This window comes from Pongo pygmaeus, chromosome X, assembly GCF_028885625.2.
Source record: "Pongo pygmaeus isolate AG05252 chromosome X, NHGRI_mPonPyg2-v2.0_pri, whole genome shotgun sequence".
NCBI lineage: Eukaryota > Metazoa > Chordata > Mammalia > Primates > Hominidae > Pongo > Pongo pygmaeus.
The window spans coordinates 133,850,587-133,877,631 of NC_072396.2; the positions used below are offsets into that span (position 1 = coordinate 133,850,587).

Sequence of the window (27,045 nt, forward strand, 5' to 3'; positions counted from 1 at the left end):
AGGGTTGAAAGTCAATGGAAAGATATAGCTTGGATCTGACTACAGTGGCCTAGATGGAAGTTTCCTCAGCAGGAGAGCAATGTATCAGGAAAGGGACAAATGATCAAGTCACTAGGCCAACAAATGAAAAGAGCCTGGTATCAACAAGCTTTTGTAATGGTTGCATTACAGTAAGAAAGGCCAATGCTTGGTCCAATTATCTAAATGAAACATTGGCACAGGGAAGGGATACCAGCTAGCATGGAGAACACTTAAAAAGACAATAGCTTGGGCACCAGCTTTGGCCTTACCAAACACCTGAGAACCTTGGAACCTCTGCCTAATAATAATACCCAATACCAGCCGGGCGTGGTGGCTCACGCCTGTAATCCCAGCACTTTGGGAGGCCGAGGTGGGCGGATCACGAGGTCAGGAGATCGAGACCAATCCTGGCTAACACGGTGAAACCCCATCTCTACTAAAAATACAAAAAATTAGCCGGGCGTGGCAGCGGGCGCCTGTAGTCCCAGCTACTCGGGAGGCTGAGGCAGGAGAATGGTGTGAACCCAGGAGGCGGAGCTTGCAGTGAGCCGAGATGGCGCCACTGCACTCCAGCCTGGGCGACAGAGACTCCGTCTCAAAAAATAATAATAATAATAATACCCAATATCATAGCTATTGGTGATACAAGAAAATTTATTTTGTTACTTAGCTTCCAGAGGCCTGGAAGGCTCCTCTAGCCTCTGTAAGGTAGCCTGGAAGAGCTAGGAGTTCCCAGTGCAAAATACCCTGATTCAGTCACACCACCCACTAACTGTTCACGGAGGGAATATAATTTACAAGAACAGACCAATAATATGCTATCCAGTCATTACTCTTATTAAACACCCTATGATTTCTAAATGAATTACTAAGGGGTAAGAAGAGCTATGCACACAAGGTGAGTATCTTAATTTGAGTTCCCTCAGAAGCAAATGCTGATAGGAAGATTCTAATGCAAGTAGTTTATTCAGGAGCTGACCTAAGGAAATACCTACAGGGGAGTAGGGAAGTGATACAGGGAAAAGAAAGCAGTTAATAGAGTGTGTTATCAAGACAGCCACTACTGTGGGTGGCTGGAGCTTAATCCGGTGGGTAAACTCTGGGGAACCATAAATCACATACCTTAGTTACCTTGCTCAAGAGGTAAGAGAGTTGGGGCATTCATACACCAACTCCCATCAGTTTTTTTATTCAGAGCCACTTCCAGATGTGTTAATCCCTAGCTCTTCCAGCCTACCATGCGGAGGGTAGAGAAGCCTTCTAGGTCTCTGAAAAAGCCTTCAGAGAGAGATAGTGGCAGATAAAAATCAGTTGGAGCACACAAAAATAATAAGGCTGAGGGATAGGTGACAGGATAGCATTAGCTATGTGTATTTCAACCATAGAAAAATCTTACTCCTTGTCTATTAGGCAGGATGGCTTAGGAAGATGAAGGAAACATGAGATGGAGTACTCAGAGAAGTTTGAAATTTGGTAACAACTTGAGGATTTCAGGAATTGGTAAGAACACCTGGAGAGAAAGACATGTGGTGGCCTTGAAGCTGGCCTGGGACTCTTAGCTGCACTGGCTACTGCACCATAGAGGGGGAACAACAGACCACAGAGGGGACCTTTGCCAATAATTAGGAAATAACAGCATTTTATTTTGATGACAGTAGATAGATTCACCAGTTAGGTAGAGGCTTTTCAAACCAAACACTCAGCAACTAAGATAGCTGCAAATATTTTAGTTCAAAAGCTTCTCTTAACTGGGAGTCTTAGACGAAGAACCAAATTTGGAAACATATTTCATGGGAAAACTGTGTAATCTGAAAAGTATCCAAGTATAGCATAACACTTGTAGGCCAGGTAGCCAGAGAAAATGACAGAACTATACAATAAAGCCATACCAATGGCTATGACGAAAACAAGAGATTACTGAGCTCACCACCTGCCTTCTTTTGATTCTAAGGAAATTAGAGCCTGAGTAGCCAATGAATCAAGACAGAGCTTTACAAGGACCTCTGTGGAAGATCTAGGGTTGTTGGGAAATCCCATTCACCCCTTATCTTTTACAGATAGAGGCCTTGAGTGAAGGAAGCCACTCAGGGTCTCTGTTTCTCTGCTCACTTTCCTCCTTGTACATTTTCCAAACAAGGAATCAGGTTGGGTCAGATTCCAATGTAATCCATTGGACCATTTTTGCTGGTGGGCAGAATCATTACGCTTTATAAGACTGCATTCATGTATATAGCACTCTCTTCTGCTTCCTCTGGCCTCCACGGAGCTGATATAGTAAACTGACAATCCAGATTTCTCTCCCTAACATAGTAGCCATGTCTAGGCCACTTGTTTGAAATGGGATTTCTTTCTTGGGATTTTTACATTTCAATGGGAGTTTAATTTCTCTGTATAAATTTAACAATAAAAGGGGTTTCATGTTCAGACTTGAGGCATTTTTGTATTTCCAAGATGCTATTATTTGGACTAAGCTATCATCTGGTATTCACTGTATGGGTCTGTTTGGTAGGCTAGGTTCAACAGTGTAGCTATACATACTTTAAGATGAGAAGTAGAATAGGCGATGAATTTTTCACTAAATATATAGTGTGGTCTTTAAGTCCTGAATAAAACTATTTCACAAGTTTCTAAGGATGACATCAGAAGCATCCATTGAAGGCCTTGGGGACCTGAATTTCACATCACTTTGGTCCAAGAAAGACTCATAACAGCCATGATATGGAACAGGGAAATGACTCCATGAAAAGGCTACAAGAACTTACCTGCAGATTTTCTCCCCTAAGGCAGAGAATCACATATTAGCTCAGCTACTGACCCCTTTGGATTACCAGAGAAAGAATGAGAAGCAGAGATTGTTAAATGTCCGTGCTGGGGTTCAAGGACTGTAACTGTGCCCACTCCCACCCACCATCTTCTCTGCTCCCTAGGAAAAGAAAGGCTGAACTGACTGATCAGAGTCCAGACCCTTATTAGGCTGTTTTCTACTGCACAGAACTTGGGGTTATCAGTAAAACTCCCTGGTATCATTTTCTCCAGCGCAGATGACTAACTATAGCTATTCATATCGTTGGAGTGGAAAATTCCAAGGTTAGATTTTGGGCTGAAGAGCTCTGGAGTTTGCAGCCAAAGCACCAGCTAGTGAAGTATTACTTTGCTCACCTTAGCCTCCCTTTCTTACAGAAAAGGCAGTTAAGCCAAGGACAGATTTGGGTATCCCTGGGTCCCCTGATATAATATCGTCCCAACCTTGTCTCTTAATAGAACCCCAATTTTACCCCAACCCCCAACAGGGTACAAGAGTCTAAGTGCTAATAGTGGAAACAGTAAAAATAATCCAACCAGAAACATGGCAGTAAGAGATATAAAATCTGGACAATGAATGGAGACTTAGAAGAGTCCAACAGACAGTGGGTTGTTGTTCTAGATCTATTCCTCTGTTGGAGAACTTCTATGAAAAGACTGAGGATGTGAAGAATGCTGACTAACACTCAGGGGCTACCCAGAATTTGCTAGTAGTACACTAAAGAGAGTCTGACAGGAAATGCAAAAGATCTTGGAAGGGGGAAGAGACAACTCTTTAGTGGTCCAAACCTTGTTCTGGTAACTAACATCATTATCCTGCATTCTCAGCTTTACTTATTTGTTGTGTATTTCACACTAGATTTTGATCCATTTTCCCTGCTCTCTTACAACCTGACCCAGATTCTGATTAATTCCACACTAAAAGTTTCATGTAATAGACCCAGGTTCATTCCTGAACTGACAGTCTCTGTGACAGAGGCAGTAATGTAAGACGTTCCATTTATTTCCCTACATTTGCCAGCCCTCTTTCAGGTATATAGGACCACATGACTACTTTGGTGGCAATGAAATATAAGTGGATGTGACATGTGTCACTTCTAGGCTGAGGCAGTAAAGAGCCTAAGTGCTACATGTTCCAGATGTTGCAGCCACAAAATAGCAGAGCCTTAGTCATCCTGGAACTTTGAGTTACTGTGTGGAGCAGATCCCTTCCCTTCCCACATCCCTCTGACCTGCATGAGATATGTAGTGTGAGCAAGAAAAAAACTCTTGGTGTGTAAAACCTCTGACACTTTGAGATTGTTACCTTAGCATAACTGTATTCCTGACAAACACAGCCCCCCTTCTTCTGCATGCATAGTGCTTATTTCATACTCTAAACTTAACTGTTAATAATTCTACATGTTACACCCAGGCCCTTCTGAACTGACTCTATGGGACAGAAGATCACACACAAGTCAGCAAGCAAAGCTTTAACTTTGAACCAAATACACAGTAGTAAGCAATACAATTCAGTAAACACAACTACTTTCTACTGCACAAAAAAACAGGAAATAATTAAATTTCTTATAGACATTTCTTTATTATATTTTCCCACTTGAATATTTAGAGAATAATTTAAATGTAATGCATACTGACAGCAAGCACAGTATCAAATATTAGCTTTTTTAATATTTTTCTTTCCTCACCCTTTATTCCTTTAGGAAAAAAATATTTAGATGACCTCAAAGAAACAATTATTATGCTAATCACAGTATGCAGTAACACAAACAAGCCCAGACTCAATAGAAAAGAAAGCAACAAAGAAGTGAAAAAGTCTTTCTCCTCAAAACATTTTAATTCATTTTTCCACAGCCATATAAATTTAAAGTATGAAACAACAATAATACAACTATAGAATCTAGGTTCTCTTTCAAAGCAGCGGCATATAAAACATAGAAAAGCTAAAACCTCAGCACAAGCTTCAAAAGAACAAGGACTGAGAGGATTTTGATGAAGACATGAAATGCACAAAATACAGTACACAAAAATACTAGAATGCCATAAAATATAAAGCTACACATTTCAGGTAGAAAGCATTGTAAAATATATAAAATATGCAAGAAATCAAAACCAAAGAGATTTTTCTTAGAGTACCATGAATACACTGGAACTGGCAATTAGCATTTGAAGATGGGAACAAGAAAATAGCAGTTTCCCATTTAAAACTTTATTTCTAGGCTTTAGGATTTCACCTTCTTGACATCCTTCTTTCCAGAGCTCTCAGTAGCTGACTCTGCTTTTCTTTTCTGTGACTAAAATGGAAACAGATTTAATGTTCTGCTCCAATATGCACATTTTAAATGGCCCAACAATGTTAAATCTAGGATGTAAATGCATTAAAAAAAAATTTTAACATGAATATTCACTTAAATGTTATATTCACAGTTAATGTTCTATATAGCCCAACAAACTATATAACCCAATGTAAAATAACCTTCAAAGATGTTTCTTTTTATGAAAAGACATAAAATACCCATCAAAAATAGTCATCAAGTATCTACTTACACACGGTATTATAAATGTACTCTTATCTTAAAGAACTACTTAATGTTTTCTGGGCAAAATTTTGTTTATGAGTATATATTTTTTAAAAAACTTATGATAGGTTTTAACGTACCATATTTCATATCTTCTATGATACACATTTCTTTCACATTTTAGCATCTCTGAAATCAGGATGCATCTTACAACTGATGACAAATTACACCTGGCAGCATTTTCCCTCAGTGGTACATAAAATAATGCTGTGTCTTACAACGGAAGGCATCTTAGATTCGATGAAATATGGCAGTTTACTTAACCACACTCAAATAATACGATCTATTAAAGAATATTTTAAATTACAGCTGTACAAAGCAACCTGACTGGATTAAAATCAAGTTATCCTATCAATTCAACAGTTCACTTATTACCAAGCAAAGCTTTGTTGTCTGCTCAGAGTTCCCATTTGTACTCATAATTCCACAAACATCAGAAAAGTTACTTGATCAAATCAGAACTCCTAGTTTCAACTTCAGCCCCATCCCATCCCACCCCTACCCCTCTGCTACCCCCATGATAGCTCTAGTCTCAATTCAAAAGATTTCACTTGCATTATACTTCTGTTCAGATTCATGAGGAATTTTTTAAAATACTGAGCCTAGTTACTAGGGAGTTCCTAACCATATATTCTACAAACAAATAAGAAACATGGTTGTGAAGTAATTCTTCTTCTGTCCAAAACAAATTAGCATTTCATAAAACCAGCTTTTATTAATAGGTATCACTATGGCATTAAACATAATATAGGCATTTTAATTATGTAAAAAAAATGGGATCTACCTAAAAGTTAGGAAAATGCTGAAAATTTTACCATTGGAGTTTTAGTTGCCCGTTTCTTCTTTTCTGCTCTCTCTCTTTCCTCAATTTCCATATTTTCTTTCTCAATCAATGAAATCAGAGTGTTACAGCGTCTCTGGAATTCCTAAATGAAGTAATAAAAAGATTTTTAATTTCTGCAACCCAATCATAATCTTTAAAACGCTGACAACTATTTAACTGTATGATTTCTGTGGTATAGAATTTCCAAAACTGCTATTTTTCAGAACAATATTCACACATACATCCATATCATATAATGCTACTCAGCAATAAAAAGGAAAGAACTATTAATACAGTTAACAATCTGAATGAACCTCAAGGGAATTATGCTAAGTAAAAAAAAAGCTAATTTCGAAAGGTTACATACCATATTATTCCATTTATATAACATCCTTAAATGACAAAATTATAGAAAGAAAGAACAGATCAATGGTTGCCAGGAGCTAGGGAGAGGAGAAAGGGTGGGTGTGACTGTAAAGAGATAGCACAATGGAGTCTTATGGTGGTGGAGGTTACACAACTCTACACATGACAAAACTGCATTGAACTGCACACACACACACACACACACACACACACAAGAGCGCATGTATAACTGATGAAATCTGAACAAGCTCTATAGATTATACGAATGTCAATTTCCTGGTTGTGATATTTTACTATAGTTTTGCAAAATGTTACTATTGGGGAAAACTGGGTGAAGGGTGCATGGGACCTCCCTGTACATTTTCTTTACAACTTTTTGTGAATTTTTATTTCAAAATAAAAAGTTAACATAAATCACATAAACAAAAAAAAATAAGGGGATATTCTATGGTCAAAATAAGTTTTGGAAGTACCCAGTTTACAAAAGTTAAACAGATTTACTTATTACATGGCTTATCAGAGCCTTTCAGTTCCCTATGTGCACTGTGAACCACTAGGTGGGGCGTACAGGATGCAGCAGTTGTCAAAAATATTTAACCAACAGACTTTCTTCTCACCGGACATCTTGTGGGATCAGAGTTCTGGGGACCACATCACAGGAAACACTGCTGTATTTGTTAATTCAGAGCAAATAATACCTGAAAAGATTTCTACATTAACCTTGCCACTACCTATATTTCACTGTCAGCAAATCAATGCATGCAAACTATAAATACTTTTTATGAATGTATGGTGAGCATTAAACATGATTCATTAATACGGAATCCCATATATTATTAACCCTGTATACTTTGCTATATTTTAAAGGTAAATAATGGTTTAATATCAAAGGATAAGTACTATTTGAAAATGATTCCTTTTCTGTATAAGCACAAATGTCTGCCAGAATAGCTAAACACTCAAGAGAAAATGTAGGTTTATTGGCAATTAAGAACAACCCCAACACATACACACACAAATGGTCAAAGCACAGGAATAGAAAACTCACCAAAAAAAAAAAGTCCAAACATTATAGTCAAGTTTCACTGCAACTAATAACCAAAGAAATGCAAAGTAAAACAATGCCATCTTCATCAAGTTAGCAATATGTACATGCTTGTGTGCATATGCACATACATGGTATACGTATCTGACATTGACAATAAGATGTTGAAATGGGAACTTTCATTCACTGATGATGAAATGTCAATATTACTATCTGCTATGGACTGAGGTATGTCTCCGCAAAATTCATTTGAAGCCCTAACCTTCAATGTGACTGTATTTGAAGATAGGGACTTGTGACTATATTTGAAGATGGGGACTTTAAGGAGGTAATTAAGGTTAAATGAGGTCATATGGATGGAGCCCTAATCCAATAGGACTGGTTTCCTTGTAAGAAGTGGAAGAGACATCAAAGCTCTCCCTTTCTCTGCATGCACTCCAAGAATGGGCCATATGAGAACGTCACGTGCAGAAGGTGGCCATCTGCAATCCAGGAGGAGAAGCCACACCAGAAACCAGCCCTGCTGGCACCTTGATCTTGAACTTTCAGTCTCCATAACAGTGAGAAAATAAATTCCTGTTGCTTAAGCCACCCAGTCTGTGGCATTCTGTTATGGCAGCCCAAGCTGACTAACACACTACTTTTCTTGAAAGCAAATTCGAAATTTCAATGACGGATCTTAAAATTTTCATACCCTTTGACCTAGCAATTCCATTCCCAGAAATTTATTGTAAGGAAATGAGATGTATACGAAGATTTACAAAACAATGTTTAGAGCAGTGTTAAACTGGGAACTAACTAAAATTTTGGTAATCTGGAAACAGAATACACAGACACGTATTATTATTATATATATACACAGAAATAGCTAAAAGAATATTAACAATAATGTTACTAGTGGTTAACATCGGCTATCTCTAAGAGTAGGACTACTGATAACTTTTATTTTTCTCTTGATACTAGCCTGAATCCTCCAAATTTTCTGCAATGAACATTTAAGTCTTGGGCAATCTGTAACTTTTTAAGAATGGAAAATTGCTTAAAATTCAGTTTTATCTTTCCAAATAAAATCCAAAAAAATGGCATATAACATAGGAAATGTAAGATACAAAATAAGATCAACTATCCAGGCAAATGAATTTTAGGCTCTAAATGAAACCCAAAAGGAGGCGGAAAACCAGAGTCTAGCCAGAAAAAAATTGCTCATTAATGAATTGTTGTTTACCTATTAAAAATAATCTAACATAACACTGGCATGTTGAAGTTTCTTATGTATCTTCAAACACCCAGGGTTAAATAATTTAGAAACAATAGCTCTGAAATTTTCCTTACTTACCAAAACAATAGTGATATCTTTAGTATGCAGACCAAATATTCTCCATAGCTTCATTCAATAACACACATACAAATTAAACAGCATGTTATTCAATTTATCTATTATAGAAAAGGCTAAGTTGACCCTGATGAGATTTGATCATCGGTTTCTAGGGAGACTAAATAGAGTCTTTATGTAAAGCTGATTCATGAATCATTAAGCTATATCCTCTGGCTATTATTATTCTCAATAAGTAATAGTTGCTTGTGACTGGAGATATCTTTAGATACACATTCATGGTTCATGTGGGTGATTCAGAAAAAAAAACTAATACTTTTGAGACAGCCTCCTATGCAGGGAAGTAGAATACCTCAAAATGATTATAAATGGACTGTGTAATTAGTTCATACCTTCATTCCTTTTAACCTGTAACTACTCCAGACAGAAAAATAATCTAAGATGCTAGAGAAAGACATCGAGGAATGGACAAGTATGGGTATTACCTTCCTATCATAGGTCATGTCATGTTCTCTATAGATACCAGCTCCATCTTTTTTTTTTTTTTTTGAGACGGAGTCTCACTCTGTCGCCCAGGCTGGAGTGCAGTGGCACGATCTCGGCTCACTGCAAGCTCCACCTCCTGGGTTCACGCCATTCTCCTGCCTCAGCCTCCTGAGTAGCTAGGACTACAGGCGCCCGCCACCACACCTGGCTAATTTTTTGTATTTTTAGTAGAGACAGGGTTTCACCATGTTATCCAGGATGGTCTCGATCTCCTGACCTCGTGATCCACCCACCTCAGCCTCCCAAAGTGCTGGCATTATAGGCGTGAGCCACCACACCCAGCCTCCATTTTTTTATTCTCATGCTTCATGACTGCCTAACGCAACATACGTTATCATAAACGGAACACTAGCTAAAACTAGCAGTTAAAAGGAGAAAGGCTAGATTACCAATAAAAAATGACTCATTTATTGAATAAGTGACTATGAAATGACTAAGAAATTTCATGATGTCAAAAGCACGTTCTTTTTCTGTAATTTCTCCTTTCATATATTCTCCTAGATTCTTGTACATCTTTATCTTCCTATTTTGTGGGGGATTACAGGGAATTGTTCATAGGACCTCAAACTGTTTCCACAATTCTATAGTCTAGTTATCTCTTTCTCTCACCATTTCCCCACACTGGATTTAAAAATGAAGTTGGAGAAAAACAGCACACAAGAGGAAAAGAGGAGATGCAAAAACAATAAAGACAACAGAAGAGAATAGGAAAATAACAAATGGAAAACTGCTCTGTAGTGTTAATAGTTGTGGCAAAAAATTCCTATGTTCAAATGTGTATGGGAAATGTTGGTTTTTTAAAATGTTAAACAAATTTCTTTATGATAGGACTTCTCAGAGCTTTTAGCATTCTAATGCAGAGTGGAAATGTGAATGGCAGGATTCAGTATAATCAGCATGTCCCAACTCTATCTGAACACAGAACTCTTGTTCTGCATATCATCTATTTGCACACCCTGGAACAACGTTTGGTAGAAATCAACTTGGGAAATGTTGCACAGCATGAGTGATGAATACAACTAAGTTAGGATCAAAGTACAGGCGTATCTCGTTTTACTGCACCTCACTTTACTGAGCTTCATAGATATTGTGCTTTTACAAATTGAAAGTCTGTAGCAACCCTGCATTGAACAAGTCTATTGGTGCCATTTTTCCAAGAGGATATGTTTGCTTCATGTCTCTGTGTCACATGTTGGTAATTCTCACAATATTTCAAAGATCATTATTATTATATCTGTTACGGTGACCTGTGATCAGTGATCTTTTATGTTACTATCATAATCATTTTGAGGTACCACGAATCACACCCATATTAGATGGCCAACTTTATTTATAAATGTTGTGTGTATTCTGACCACTCTACCAACCAGCCATTCCCCCAACTCTCTCCCTCCCTCACGCTTCTCTCTATTCCCTGAGACACAACGATATAGAAATTGGGCTAATTATAACTCTAAAATGGCCCCTAGGTGTTCAAATAAAAGGAAAAGACTTACTTTAAATCAAAAGCTAGAAATGATTAAGCTTAGTGAGGAAGTTGAGACAGGCCAAAAGCTAGGCCTCTTGAGCTAAACAACTAGCCAAGTTGTGAATGCAAAGGAAACGCTCTTGGAGGAAATTAAAACTGCTACTCCACTGGAAGCATTCCCTATGAAAACCAGCAAAAGAGAGAGACAAGGATGCCCTCTCTCCCCACTCCTATTCAACACAGTATTGGAAGTTCTGGCCAGGGCAATCAGGCAAGAGAAAGAAATAAACGGTATTCAAATAGGAAGAGAGGAAGTCAAATTGTCTCTGTTTGCAGATGACATGATTGTACATTTATAAAACTCCATCGTCTCAGCCCAAAATCTCCTTAAGCTGATAAGCAACTTCAGCAAAGTCTCAGGATACAAAATCTATGTGCAAAAATCACAAGCATTCCTATACACCAATAATAGACAAACAGAGAGCCAAATCATGAGTGAACTCTGACTTACAATTGCTACCAGGAGAATAAAACACCTAGGAATACAACTTACAAGGGATGTGAAGGACCTCTTCAAGAAGAACTACAAACCACTCCTAAAAGAAATAAGAGAGGACAAAACAAATAGAAAAACATTCCATGCTCATGGATAGGAAGAATCAATATCATGAAAATGGCCATACTGCCCAAAGTAATCTATAGATTAAATGCTATCCCCATCAAGCTACCATTGACTTTCTTCACAGAATTAGAAAAAACTACTTTAAATTTCAGAGCCCGTACAGCCAAGACAATCCTAAACAAAAAGAACAAAGCTGGCAGCATCACGCTACCTGACTTCAAACTATACTACAAGGCTACAGTAACCAAAACAGCATGATATTGGTACCAAAACAGATATATAGACCAATAGAACAGAAGCCTCAGAAATAACACCATACATCTACAACCATCTGATCTTTGACAAACCTGACAAAAACAAGCAATGGGGAAAGGATTCCCTATTTAATAAATGGTGTTGGGAAAACTGGCTAGCCATATGCAGAAAACTAAAACTAGACCCCTTCCTTACACCTTATACAAAAATTAATTCCAGATGGATTAAAGACCTACACATAAGACCTAAAACCATAAAAACCTTACAAGAAAACCTAGGCAATATCATTCAGGACACAGGCTTGGGCAAAGACTTCGTGAGTAAAACACCAAAAGCAATGGCGACAAAAGCCAAAATTGACAAATGAGATCTAATTAAACTAAAGAGCTTCTACACAGCAAAAGAAACTATCATCAGAGTGAACAGGCAACCTACAGAATGGGAGAAAATCTTTGCAATCTATCCATCTGACAAAGGGCTAATATCCAGAATCTACAAGGAACTTAAACAAATTTACAAGAAAAAAACCCAAACAACCCCATTAAAAAGTGGGCAAAGGATATGAACAGACACTTTTTTTAATCATTATTATACTTTAAGTTCTAGGGTACATGTGCACAACGTGCAGGTTTGTTACCTATGTATACATGTGCCATGTTGGTGTGCTGCACCCATTAACTCATCATTTACATTAGGTATATCTCCTAATGCTATCCCTCCCCCCAGTGAACAGACACTTTTCAAAAGAAGACACTTATGCGGCCAACAAACATATGAAAAAGAGCTCATCATCACTGGTCATTACAGAAATGCAAATCAAAACCACAATGACACACCATCTCACACCAGTTAGGATGGCGATCATTAAAAAGTGAGGAAACAACAGATGCTGGAGAGGATGTGGAGAAATAGGAACGCTTTTACACTGTTGGGAGTGTAAATTAGTTCAACCATTGTGGAAGACAGTGTGGCAATTCCTCAAAGATCTAGAACCAGAAATACCATTGAACCCAGCAATCCCATTACTGGGTATATACCCAAAGGATTATAAATCATTCTACTCTAAAGACACATGCACACGTATGTTTACTGCAGCACTTTTCACAATAACAAAGACTTGGAACCAACCCAAATGCCCATCAGTGATAGACTGGATAAAGAAAATGTGGCACATATACCCCCATGGAACACTACGCAGTCATAAAAAGGATGAGTTCATGGCCTTTGCAGGGACACAGATGAAGCTGGAAACCATCATTCTCGGCAAACTAACACAGGAACAGAAAACCAAACACTGCATGTTCTCACTCATAAGTGGGAGTTGAACAATGAGAACACATGGACACAAGGAGGGGAACATCACACACTGGGGCCTGTCGGGGGGTGGGGGACTAGGGGAGGGATAGCATTAGGAGAAATACCTAATGTAGATGCTGGATTGATGGGTGCAAACCACCATGGCACGTGTATACCTATGTAACAAACCTGCACATTCTGCACATGTATCCCAGAACTTAAAGTATAATTAAAAAAAAAAAAAAAAGTGCTACTCCATTGAACACACAAGTGATAAGAAAGCCAAACAGCCTTATTGCTGATATGGAGAAAGTTTTAGTGGTCTGGACAGATCAAACCAGCCACAACATTCCCTTAAGCCAAAGCCTCATCCAGAGCAAGATCCTAACTCTTCAATTCTATGAAGGCTGAGAGAGGTGAGGATGGTGCAGAAGAAAAGTTTAAAGTTGGTGGAGGTTGGTTCATGAAGTTTATAGAAAGATGCTGTTTCCATAACATAAGAGTGCAAGGTGAAACAGCAAGTGCTGATGGAGAAGCTGCAGCAAGTTATCCAGAAAAATCTAGCTAAGATAATTGATGAGGGTGGCCACACTAACCAACGAATTTTCAATGGAGACAAAATACCCTAATATTAGAAGAAGATGCCATCTAGGACTTTCATAACTAGAGAGGAAAAGTGGATGTCCAGCTTCAAAGCTTCAAATGACAAGTTTACTCGTTAGGGGCTAATGCAGCTGGTGACTTTAAATTGAAACCAATGCTCATTTATTATTCTGAAAATCCTAGGGCCCTTAAAAATTATGCTAAATCCACTCTACCTTAGCTCTAGAAATGGAACAACAAAGGCTGGGGTGACAGCACTATTTATAGTATGGTTTTCTGAATATTTTAAGCCCATGTTGAGACCGTACTCCTCAAAAAAAGATTCCTTTTAAAATATTATTGCTCTTTGACAATGCACCTGGTCACCCAAGAGTTCTGATGGAGATAATATATAAGGATATTGAGGTTTTTCATGCCTGTTAACACAACATTCATTTACAGCCCATGGATCAAAGAGTAATTCTGACTTTCAAGTCATATTATTTAAGAAATACATTTCATAAGACTATAGCTGCCATAAATAGTGATTACTCTGATGGATCTGGGCAAAGTCAATTGAAAACCTTCTGGAAAGGATTCATCATTCTAGATGCCATTAAGAATATTCGTGATTTATGGAAGGAAGTCAAAATGCCAATATTAACAAGAGTTTAGAAGAAGATGATTCCAGTCCTCATGGATGACTTTGAGGGATTCAAGACTTTAGTGGAGGAAGTCACTGCAGATGTGGTGGAAATAGCAAGAGAACTAGAATTAGAAGTGGAGCCTGAAGATGTGACTGAAATGCTGCAATTTCATGATAAAACTTGAGTGGATGAGGAGTTGCTTCTTATGGATGAACAAAGAAAGTGGTTACTTGGGAAGGCATCTACTCCTGGTGAAGATGCTGTGAACATTGTTGAGATGACAACAAAGGATTCAGAATTATACATAAAATTAGTTAATAAAGGATTGGCAAGATTTGAGAGGACTGACTCCAATTTTGAAAGAAGCTCTACTGTAACACGCTATCAAACAGCATCCCATGCCAAAGATAAATCTTTTGTGAAAGGAGGAGTCAATCAATATGGCACACTTCATTGTTGTCTTCTCTGAAGAAATTGCCACAGCCACCCCAACCTTCAGCAACAACCACCCTGATCAGTCAGCAGCAATTCACACTGAGGCAAGACCATCCACCAGCAAAAAGATTACAACTTGCTAAAGGCTCAGATGATTGTTAACATTTTTAAGCAATAAAGTATTTTTTAATTAAAGTAAGTACTTTTTTAGACATAATGCCATTGCTTCCCTTATAGACAAAACTTTTATATGCACTGAGAAACCAAAAAATTCATGTGACTTGCTTTATTGTGATATTTGCTTTATCGTGGTGTTCTGGAACTGAACCTGCAATATGTCCAGTGTGTGACTGTGAAAAGAAACTGGGAACTAAGAACAAAGAACTTAAAAATTTTACTTAATTCCATTGACAAAAGGATCTTATTAACAATTTTTGAGCAGGAGGAGTGATGTAATCAAAGTGTACTTTGTACTCACAAATCTTTTCTTGATACAGAGTTCATAAAATCATAAACTCGCAAGATGAGAAAGGAACTTTTAAGTCATTCAGGTTGATGCTTGAATCCCTACTACCAGGTCCTTGCTAATTAGTTGTAGAGACTGTCTGAATTCTTCCAATGATGGGGTACTCACTACCTCACAAGGCTGGCTATTCCAACTTCAGACAAGTTAAAAATGTTCCTTTATGCAAAGCTACAATTTGCTACCTCATGGTTTCCAAAAATTGGTTGTAGGTCTACCTTTTGTAGACATTAGAGAACAAGCTGACTTCCTTTTCCATATGACAATCTTTCACATATTTCAAGGAAGTTCCCATGCCTCTATCACAGTCACCCCTAGGTCCCCAAATACCCCTCTTTAAGGCTAAATAACCTCTCCCTTTATACACCCATCCTTCACTTAACCCTTTTCTTAAAGAATTGAATGACACTTATATCAACCCTTGGTTATAATTCTTTCCACCTTTCTTACACATACTTTTAAGCCAGGTGTTGGTATACTGTTTCAATAAAGAGCCTGATAGCAAATATTTTTGACTTTGCAGACCACACAATCTCTGTCACAACTATTTAGCTCTGCCATTGTAGCACGAAAACAGCCAAAGACAATACATAAACAAATGTGTGTCCATTTTCCAAGAAAATCTTACTTATGAACCCTAGAATGTGAATTTTGTATCATTTTCACATGTTGCAAAATATCCTTCTTCTTTTGATTTTTTTAGCCACTTAAATATATAAAAATCATTCTTTGCCTTCAGGCCACACAAAAACAGGTGGGGGGCCACAGTTTGCAAGTCCTGTTTTGAGCTACAGACTTAGCTTCACTTTAAACAAAATTGTGCTGCCTTGATTCTCCATACTTTTTTAATGGTTTATGATTCTATTCAATGCAAAGTCACTCAAGTTTCAATTTTTGAATACCAGGATATGTATCTCTACCTTTAATAAATGATGTAATGTTTGCAGTGAGTGGCACTGCCCTTAGTGTGTAGTGAATATCAATCATCCTGGGCACTAAGTTCAAATATCCTTTGCTCCAATACTCAGCTTCAAAGCATCAATTCAAAAGGCAGAGAAAGCATCAGTAGACTTGAAGTGACTTATTGAAAGAGATTAAAGAGGCTCCACATTACATTTCCTATGTACTAAAATCCTAGACACTAAGCCTACCTAAGTCTGAATGACAGAAGGTCTGCGCCTGTTATGGTTGAAAGTCAAAAGCAGCTGAATGAGCAAGGGCACACAAAAAACTCCACTCCGCATTTGTGCCTCTGAATTTGTAGCTAAAGTTCTATGAGGTCAGAATTTTCTTCTACAGCTCTAAGTAAAACAAAATGGACATTGCTGCACCTTTGCTCTTTTTTAATCGATGTCTTCACCTATACATTCTGCAGTATATTTCCCAGGTTCCTAGTCACTTTTGAATCTCTATCATACTAATGAAAAGCAATGGCAGTCTATACTAGAATGCACACAGGCAGTTATATGAGAGTTAACATTCAAATAAACATATCCTACATTTCACAAACAAGTATTAAATGTTATGATGCTTTTACGTAACTGCTGCTGCTAAAGCATTGCTATTTAGAAAATACTGTATCACTGGGCACAGTGGCTCACACCTGTAATCCCAGCACTTTAGGAGGCCGAGGCGGGCAGATCATGAGGTCAAGAAATCAAGACCATCCGGGCCAACACGGTGAAACCCCATCTCTACTAAAAATACAAAAATCAGCTGAGCATGGTGGCACATGCCTGTAGTCCCACCTACTGGGGAGGCTGAGGTAGGAGAATCACTTGATCCCAGGAGGCAGAGGTTGCAGTGAACCAAGATTACGCCACTACACTCCAGCCTGGCAAGAGAGCAAGACTCCGTCGCAAAAAAAGAAAAAAAGAAAAAAGAAAATGTTGTATCACTTCCTCGCAAGATAACACATAAGAATAAATACCTTAAAAGAACTCCTGTTAGTGCATTAATTGTATTTCATGTCAGATTGTTACAACAGTTCAAGGTACCAAATCAAACACTATTGCTGCATAATAAAACATATGACATTTATAACTGGCTATTCAAGTTTATGAATAAATAAAAGTTGCAGGGATGATAGCCAAATAAAGTCTAACCTTAGAAAAAGGTAGATTAAAGGAAAAGTAAAATGAACTCCAACCCACTGGCATATTTGCTCGCATTCTATCCAAATCTGGTCCAACTGTAGGAGTCTATGGGATAGAAGCAAACTTAAATACAACCGTTCTATGCCCATTTATTCACTGAACGCCTACTCTGGGTCACGTGCTATGCTGGTCTCTTTAAATATAACTATTAATAATTGTGGCCGGGCACAGTGGCTCATGCCTGTGATCCTGATACTTTGGGAGGCCGAGGCAGGAGGACTGCTTGAGTCCAGGTGTTCAAAACCAGCCTGGGCAACACAGTGAGACCCTGTCTTCACAAAAACTAAAAAAGCCAGCTGCGTGCAGTGACATACGCCTGTAGTCCTAGCTACTCAGGAGGCTGAGGTGGGAGGTTCGCTTGAGTCCAGGAATTTGAGGCTTCAGTGACCCATGATCATGCCACTGCACTCCAGCTAGGCAAGAAAAAGACCCTGTTTCTAAAAAAAAAAAAAAAAAACATTTAATAAGAAAAGAACATTTTAGTCTTTTAAGTGCATGAGGAAGTAATAAACTCCTAAGTGCATAAATATGTGGTTTTAAATATTTTAATTCTATAGTCAAGAAGAACCCATCAGTACATTTTACAGTTTATTAATTTTACCAATGATGTATTAATTCATATTTTTCATATTCTACTAAGAATGTAATGCTCTAAAATATCAATATTAGGCCAGGCACAGTGGCTCATGCCTGTTATCCCAGCACTTTGGGAGACTGAGGTGGGTGGATCACTTGAGGTCAGGAGTTCAAGACCAGCCTGGCCAATATGGTGAAATCCCATCTCTACCAAAAATACTAAAAATTAGCTGGTTGTAGTGATGCGCACCTGTAATCCCAGGTACTCGGGAGGTTGAGGCACGAGAATCACTTGAACCCAGGAGGCAGAGGTTGCAGTGAGCCAAGAAAAAAAAAATTAGCTGTTATCACACAATTAAGTACTAACATGAAAATTAAAAATCATGAGTAGCTGTCTTTCCTTATGAAATTTCCTAGACTACACTCCATAAGCGGCAAATAAAAGTGTTACTGTGACTATAGAACAAGTTGGCAATTTTTTAATTTGACTGTCATTTTTCTAAAGTATCTGTAAAGAAAATCCATTTCTGACTGGACTGATAATTTATAAAATATCCTGTGCTGAATCAATACTAATTAACATTTAATACCTCCTGATAAGCCAAAAACAGGGAAGTTAATAAACAGCTAAAGCAGTATTTTCTAAAAAGTATTTTTTTCCTACAATTCTAATGGAGAATGTCATTTTCTTACCTTTTAAATAAAAAACACTTTCATTTATAATAAAGCTGTGATTTGAAAACAAGCAGTAATAACACTATTTTCATTACATTGTATACCACAGTATGTGATTCTCTTTCTTAGATGCTATCAGAAAAATGCATTGAAACTACTACAAAAGACATGGTAATTGTAATGACTAATTACTAATACTCGGATTCAACTCTAATATATACAAGGCCACAGGCAATGCACGCACAGGCTCTTGAGCTGGCTGGAAAAGGAAAAAGCTCCCCAGAGGTTAAAAGGTAAGAATTTTTTTTTAACTAAAATTAAGAGTCAAAGCAACCCTGCAAATAATGCAATAAATGGTTCTATCAAGAAATGTTCCTTATTTCAGAGAGTTAAATTCTGCTTTTTCTACTTTAACTACTTAGAAGGACCTAAGAAGGTACAAGGAATTACTGATTGAATTTTGGGTACTCTTTCCACATGTCCTTTGCAGTAAACTGACTAATGTGCTAGAACTTTTGGACTTCTTAGATTCTTCTAGAATCTCCCAGTCACGTTTAGTCTGTCACTAAATGAACAGAGATACTCTCCTGACATTCATTTCCTAAAAGAAGTGGCAAGAAAATTAAGCTAGTGTTGGTAAAGGGATTGGCAAGCATTATATAAAAGGTACTATATAAATACAAAGTATTACTTCCTCTTATGGTTATTTCATAAAGGTCCTTTTAACTCTGATAAGTTTTGGACTATCCTAAGACTATGACCTCATTCTAAGATGGTTTTCTTAGAAAGAAAATGGTAGGGCAATTCATATGCTCTGAGCTTAAAAAGCTAAGTTGATCATATCCTTCCTACTTGTTTATGTAGTTCAATAGAGACTGATTACTTACTTAAAGACCACACAAATTCTCAGAGAAAGAAATCACAATCCTTTTAGCACAGAGAAATTGAACTGAAACTCATTTTCTCTTTTGTATAGCTAGCATTTTTTAATGAAAAAGAGCCTCAAAGAAATTTGCAACCTTTAGCTGAAGGCTTTCAAAGTGAGGCATATTTAGAAGCGGAAGTTCGTGCCTTTAAGCACTTTATGGCTGTTAGTTAAGTCAGGAGCCATGAATTCAGTACTTTGAGATCTCTGAATCAAATATAACTATTAAGGTTTCTACTTTTTATAAGATGCATTTCACACTATTCGTGTCTCTGAGAAAGAAAAGAGTCATCTTTAAGCCAGATCGTTTTTAAAGGTATCTTTAGTCAGCTAAGTTCAATCATTAGTAAGATTTTCATTTGAACACAGTGACACACTCACATAATGAATCAAATTACATTCTCTGTAGTTCTAAGATGGGATTTTTCAGTGAAACAACTTCTTTGTATTTCAGAAGTCACAAGTGCCTCTTTCAAAGGGGGCAGTTTCTCTTCCTAGTTTGTGAATGTGATTCACTATACAGAACAGTTACTAAAAATGAAAGGGGGAAAGAAGATCATCAAGAACCGTCAATCCATTTCTATAATTTCCTAACTGTTGAAATTATCATGAAATATTCTAAAAAGAAGTTCCAAATGTATGTTTTAAAATATATTATTTATACTCTAAATCCAGAATTATAAGCAAAAATTATTATAAGCAAAAATTATCCATTAACTAGAAGGGAAATAAAAATTTAATACGATAGAAAAAGTAACAAAACTTTTCAATTAAAATATTTAAATATAAAATAAACTATTGCATGTCTTTGAAGATCGTTCAGAAATAATAAATTCCACTTTCTAGAAGGTAATTGAAGACAGAAATGTCTTCATTTTTAACAGACAGAAAAAGATTTCATTTTATGATCATTTAAATAGTTAATATGTGCTTTTTGGAAAACACACTTGAGATTTACATTTCTCGGTAAAGAAGGAGTACAGAGGTAAATGTTTTGTAAAAAGAAGATGGAGGAAAAACAGATTTTTTACAAGGGAGTTCGGAGACATCTAGTGGTTGGTAATATTATCCTGGATTTTTTTCTTAGAAAATAAAATAAGGTTATGTAGTTCCACAGTCGTGTTCATATTATAAATAGTGTAAGATTTTCCTGGCACTTTGAATGTGTTTCGTCCTACTGGTTTAATGATTTCAGAAACTGAAAACAGCATTAAGCTCTCAACCTTTTAAAAAATTAGCAAAATATCACTGAAATAAAAACTCAAAATTCAATAACTGTTCTATCACAGAAAAGGGTATGTATATTCTAAAATATGATTAACTGACAAATGCAGGTAGGCATTTGTCTTTTACAAGCTGTTAGTGGTGCTCTAAATTAAATCATTACATGTATAAAACCCCAAATGGCTAAAAGATTTATCCTGCATGGCTTTTAAAAGGAGTTCTCTGCTAAACATAGTCATAGATTCACTGTGCTAAAGGGGACCTTAAAAGGCCAAGTAACTCACTGCCAATGTCTTCAGAGAGTCAAAATAGAATTCCACTTTCAAAGGCTAATGAAAAGCTATTCTACATTGTTCTTCAATAATCTATTTCAATGATCCAAAGAACTCTATAAAACAACTCTTCCCTATATCTAACCTCAGTCCTTCATGCTACAGATTACCTCTTTATCTTTTTTATTCTTTTCTTAATTCTTCCTACTGTATCTTGCTAACATATACATCTTTTCATATTCTTTTGTACAAGTATAGCACTTTACATTTATCCCTATTAAATGTCATGTTTGCTGGGCGAGGTGGCTCACGCCTATAATCCCAGCACTTTGGGAAGCCAAGGCAGGTGGATCACATGAGATCAGGAGTTCGAGACCAGCCTGGCCAACATGGTGAAACCCCGTCTCTACTAAAAATACAAAAGTTAGCCAGGCGTGGTGGCAGGTGCCTGTAATACCAGCTACTCGGGAGGCTGAGACATGAGAATTGCTTGAACCTGGGAGATGGAGATTGCAGTGAGCCAAAACTGCACCACTGCACTCCAGCCTGGGTGACAAGAGTGAAACTCCATCTCAAAATAAATAAATAAATACCTACATACATACAAAAATAAATAAAATAAATAAATGTTGTGTTGCTAGATTCAACTGATCCATCATTCCAACTACTCTAGTTCCTTCTGGATCATGGCTTGGTCTAAAATATTTGCTAGCTCTCCAAGCATACACCATTCATAAATTTGATGGACATATTCCACACACTCTAAATTTGTGTTAAAGTTTTAACAAATATGTGATCTTCTAAAGCATCTGCCAAAATTAATGTCTTCACTACAGTAACCCAGATTTTTCCTTTCCTTTTATTCAACTTGAACTGAAAATATAAAGTGAGTCAAGCAAAATATTAAGCATTGTTTCACACTCAGTCAACTTTTGGACAAAAAGATATTTCTGATAGGTAGCAGCTAAGAAAAATGTATCCTATTTTATGACTAGCCACAAAAACATTGTTTGCATTGTTAGTTTCTGGTTGCTTTTAATTTTTAGGCTGCATAAATCTATTTTGTCTTAATTACCTTGGCTGACAAAAGATTAACAATTCCAACATTAAAAATGTGTTGCATGTATTTCAAAATAATCATGAACACCACTGCTAAGTAGGACTAGAATAGAAACACAATTCACATTAGAAAGTAATGAAGGAAATCACATAAGCTAAAATAAAATATCTCTTCAACTTAAATATTCTGTTTCCTAATAAAAAACTCAACTTAGGCAACAACTCCTTTTCATTAAAAGTCCATCTTTAAGTCATTCGCATAGTCTCAAGCATAACCTGCTTACTTACAAAGGGGAAAACATAACTCTAAAGCGGAGAGCTCTGAAGATCATCACATTAACAAGTGACCAAACTTAGCAACACCAACAGTGTGACAACATGACATAATGTGCCGTCTGATGGGATGCAATAAAAAATACATAACATCACTTCCATAGCACTCTTGCCAAATACGTTGAACCTAAATCTTACAATGAGTAATAAGGTAAATCCACAATGTGGGACATTCTACAAGACAACTAGCCTGGACACCTTTAAAAAGTCATGATCACGAAAACCAAAAAGTTGTGGATTAAAAGAGATTAAAGAGACCCAACAACGAAATGTAATGTGTGAAACTTGCAGGATCATCAATTTAAAAAAAAAACAGCTATAAAGGGCATTTTGGGGGCAACTGGAAAAGCTTATACATAGACTGTATACTAAATAACATTACTGAATCAATGTTTTCAGGTGGGATTGTGGTTATGTAAGAAAATGTCATTACTCTTAGGAGATACATGCTTAAGTATTTAGAGATGAACACTCACATTGTCTGTAATTTTCAAATGGTTCATAAATATAGTTAAGTATACTTATAAATATAAAATATAGATATGCATTTAAGAATATAGAATATAGATGTCCCCATATTTTTTAATACAAAATATAGATTCTCCACGTATATATAGGTGCTATGTATGTACACATATATACACAGAGAGAGAAAAAGAGAGAGCGCCAATGTGCCAAAATGTTAATTGGAGAATCTAGGTGAAGGTTATATGGCGTCGGAAATTTTTCAAAATAAAAAGTTGGAGGAAATCGGTAAGAAAGGAATACATACCATGGCAGTCCTAGACTTGATAAACCAGTCAAATCTAAACTGGGGAGCATTTCGTACACACTGTCTTAATTCTTCATATACATTTTCTCTATCAAAGCCCATTTTGTGTAACATACAAATCAAGAATCTATCTTCTTCCTCAGTATAGTTCTTTCCTTTGCTGGTTCCATACTGAATGCGCAACTGATGAAATGGAGCCTTGTATCTTGCAATCTGTGTATTTAAACAAAATAGTGCTTTTAATTGAATGTGCAGTAAGAAGTCAAAGCTGACCACTATTTCAATTAAAACTATCTAATAATAATTTGACATAAAACATAGTACTTTGGCATCCAGGGCTTTCTTGATACTGATCCTTCGTTGAATTCTTGCTTCTCCACGTTCAATTTGAGCCATAATTTTCTCAATGTCCTGTAATTCATTGCAACGTTCCCAAAATACAGCTGAAAAACAGAGTTATTTCTTTAAAATCCTATCATTTAAGCAAATAAATCCAAGGAATTGTAGAATAAGGAATTAATGGGAAAGAATACAATGAGCTTGTACTTCTTAAAATTAAGATTCAGATTGATCATATATATAATATGTTAAATTATTAAATACTACTAACTTTTCACTTAAAAATAAGACCTCAACAAGGTTTTAGGTTAGCAATTTTCCTTCATGAAATAGTATGGAATCTTATGATCCATTCCAAATGACTAGGATTTCAAAAGATGATGCAGATACTGATTTAAGCTAGGCTTTTTACTCAAACATGATAGAAAAGGGACCAAACACATAAAGTGACACAGGAGAGAGCAATATATAAACAGTGAATATAGCTTCCTAGCATGCAAAAACAATTATGGGCCAGGCACAGTGGCTCACACTGTAATCCCAGCACTTTGGGAGGCCAAGGCGGGCAGATTGCCTGAGGTTGGGAGTTTGAGACCAGCCTGGCCAACATGGTGAAACCTCATCTCTACTAAAAATACAAAAATTAGCTGCACATGGTAGTGCATGCCTGTAATCCCAGCTACTCGGGAAGCTGAGGCGGGAGAATTGCTTGAACCCGGAAAGTGGAGGTTGCAGTGAGCCGAGATCGCGCCACTACACTCCAGCCTGGGGGACTAAGTGAGACTCCGTCTCAAAAACAAACAAATAAACAAAAAACCCAAGCTATTATGAACAGGTTGTTCAAATTTTTTTCTATGGAGCAGCCATTTCTCCTGAAATTGTCATTTGCTTTTGGAATCACTCACTAATCATCTTATGGTATTTCCAATGACCAGTAGTGTGTTTTTAAACTTACTTGGAATACCCTTTTCTCATAAAAAAAAAAAAAAAAAAAAAACTCATTGGGATTTTAATTGCATACACATTGAAAAACATTCCAAGTCACTCAACCAAATTTTATAGATGAGCCAAATAATCTAGCTGTATTAATATGTCACATGACTTCAATGAAAGGCCTTTTAATGACATACTCCACATCCTCAAGCTTGTCATTTTTAGAGCCTATCAAGAAAGGTATGTGAGCACTCTGATTTTTATAAGCACCTGTGTTCATTTACTCATTCACTCACATATTCATTCAACAAACATTTAAACACTTGCTATGTACAAGATACTGTATATTCATGGGTGGCCAATTGTACACATTTCTTCTCTTACTGTAACCAACTACAACAAACTCATTGCAATCTCCCCACCCTGTGACATGGCCCCCAACCTGGCAGGCAGCAATTAAACAGTCCTGAGCTAGTCATGCCACCTGGCTTGATGTCAAATTTGAAAGAAAGTCTGACAGGATAATCTTTTTAAATCACATTTTTTCTTGCAACTTCACATACACCGATGTTATCTCCCTACCTATCTTCTGAAGAAAATTCTTCTTAAAAATCTCTCTGCACATACCCTTTTACATTCTTTTCATTCAACTCTTGATGCTAAAATTTCTCTCTTCAATCTATTTTTTCCCCTAAGCCTCCAAATGCCCTAAATTTATGTGCTAAATGTTCAGAGTAATAGTAATGTCATGCTGGTATCAAGGAAAAGGAAGTTCATAAACTTAATGTTATATTATATGTAATAAAAACTCAATACAACTGACCTCTAAAGTCCCCCAGAAGACTCTTTTAGATTTCCAGAAGAAAAAAAAATCTCTCTAATTAAATCTGGATTTCTTCAAGCACTAGCACGCTAGATAAATTAAAAGCTGTTCCTAGCCATTATTAATCTTTAGTATATTTATTGGTACTGTAACGTTTCTTTCCTACTATTGCAAAAACAGAATTTCAGTGGTAGGGTTAAATAGATTTGGGGCAGGGGCTATCATAGAAACTTAAACCTACTTTGTAAACTTAAACCTACTTTGCCATTGTTTCAATGACAAAAAATGCTCTAGATTCTAAACATCTTGTTTCAAATTATAAGTTTAAGAGCTGAACCTATGTGGAAGTTAGAAAAGTCCCATGTACTACATATAGAAAACTTGCTAGACATATTTACCTATTTTTAATAAGATTTCTGGATAGCTAAACATGAAGAGGTTTCGCCCAGGGAGGGCACCAAAGCGCTGCGCCCTCTTGGTCCATACCTTGCCCTACACGCTTCATCTGTATCCTTTACAATACCCTTTATAATAAACCAGGAAGTGTAAAAAAAATCCATATGCTTCAGCAGCTAAACTGATTCTGGTCGAGCTCAACAACACAGGTGAGTAAGAGAGGGAGAGGATTTGAGGACCAGTTAACAGATAGATTAAAGCAACCTTTTCAGCTCTACGCCCACTAGCCCCAAGTTAATGGGACCCACGGGAACTCTCTGGAATAGGGTGGAACTCTGAGGGTGTTTGAGTATCTAAATGGGCCTGACAGGAACTCTTTACTTTAAGGACGACCTAGAAAGAAAGGCACGAATTCAATCCACTGAATATGAATCTCAGAACTGAACCAGAAGAGGACCAAATTCCAGAGGTGGGAAGGTGGGAAACTAATTTTGTCAATGCTTATCCAATAGCCACCCTTGTTTTATCAGAGCTTTATTTGCCTCTTTTAGCTAGGTGATAGAGACAATAGCAGTCAGTTTGTTAGGATAAATCTTATAACCTTTTCATAGAAATACAATTATAGTTTATACTCTCATCTATGTCTTATTCATAAAAGTTTAAAACATCTCTGAACAAAGGTACAATTAAATTGATGCTAAATAAATGAATAATGTTAAAATACAACTCCATGTTTCAAAGTATACACAAACCTGAATACTCCATGACCTCCTCAGGGGATTTGCCCTCTACCTCTCGAGCTATGTTATCAATGTCATCTCTTCCATATTTCTCATTAGCTTTAATAAACTGGTTAAAATCTCGTTTAGTCCAGTTTGTGAAACCCTGTGAACAAAAAGTTAAGCATTATCAATAGAGGTTAAATTAATAAATCCATTTATTGTCCTATTTACTTCTATACAATGATACATTAAAAAACACTTTAAAAGACTTAAAATGTTTCTCCTTATAAAACTGCACATATTTTATCTTGGAATCAAAAGTTGAGTGAGAGTTGTTATAGAAATAACTGCTTTTCTATTACAAAGAAAATGTAATCCTCTCCAAGTACTTGAAGTTGATACATAGTTCTAAGATCTTCTGTAGTTTTTAATTTCATATTTTATAGATGCTTACTACATTAAAATACAAATGCATGAAAATAAAAATGCTAATATAA

General features: G+C 36.7%; 1 protein-coding gene across 7 annotated transcripts in view; it reads right to left on the bottom strand.

Annotated features, from left to right (window-relative positions):
• Window positions 1-4,641: 4,641 nt before the first annotated feature.
• SMARCA1 (SWI/SNF related, matrix associated, actin dependent regulator of chromatin, subfamily a, member 1) overlaps window positions 4,642-27,045 on the bottom strand; it is a 76,104-nt gene continuing 53,700 nt past the window's right edge. For 4 of the 7 annotated variants that reach the window (XM_054471596.2, XM_054471597.2, XM_063660389.1 and 1 more), the window contains 5 exons: window positions 26,579-26,711; window positions 23,660-23,778; window positions 23,336-23,548; window positions 6,218-6,328; window positions 4,642-5,117 (listed from right to left, as the gene is read on the bottom strand). In XM_054471596.2, the coding sequence (XP_054327571.1) occupies window positions 5,046-5,117; window positions 6,218-6,328; window positions 23,336-23,548; window positions 23,660-23,778; window positions 26,579-26,711 (648 nt within the window). In that variant the 3' untranslated portion in view covers window positions 4,642-5,045. Of the gene's footprint in view, window positions 5,186-6,217; window positions 6,329-23,335; window positions 23,549-23,659; window positions 23,779-26,578; window positions 26,712-27,045 lie in introns of all 7 variants that reach the window. The other 3 variants (XM_054471599.2, XM_054471598.2, XM_063660390.1) reach the window with 1 other exon arrangement.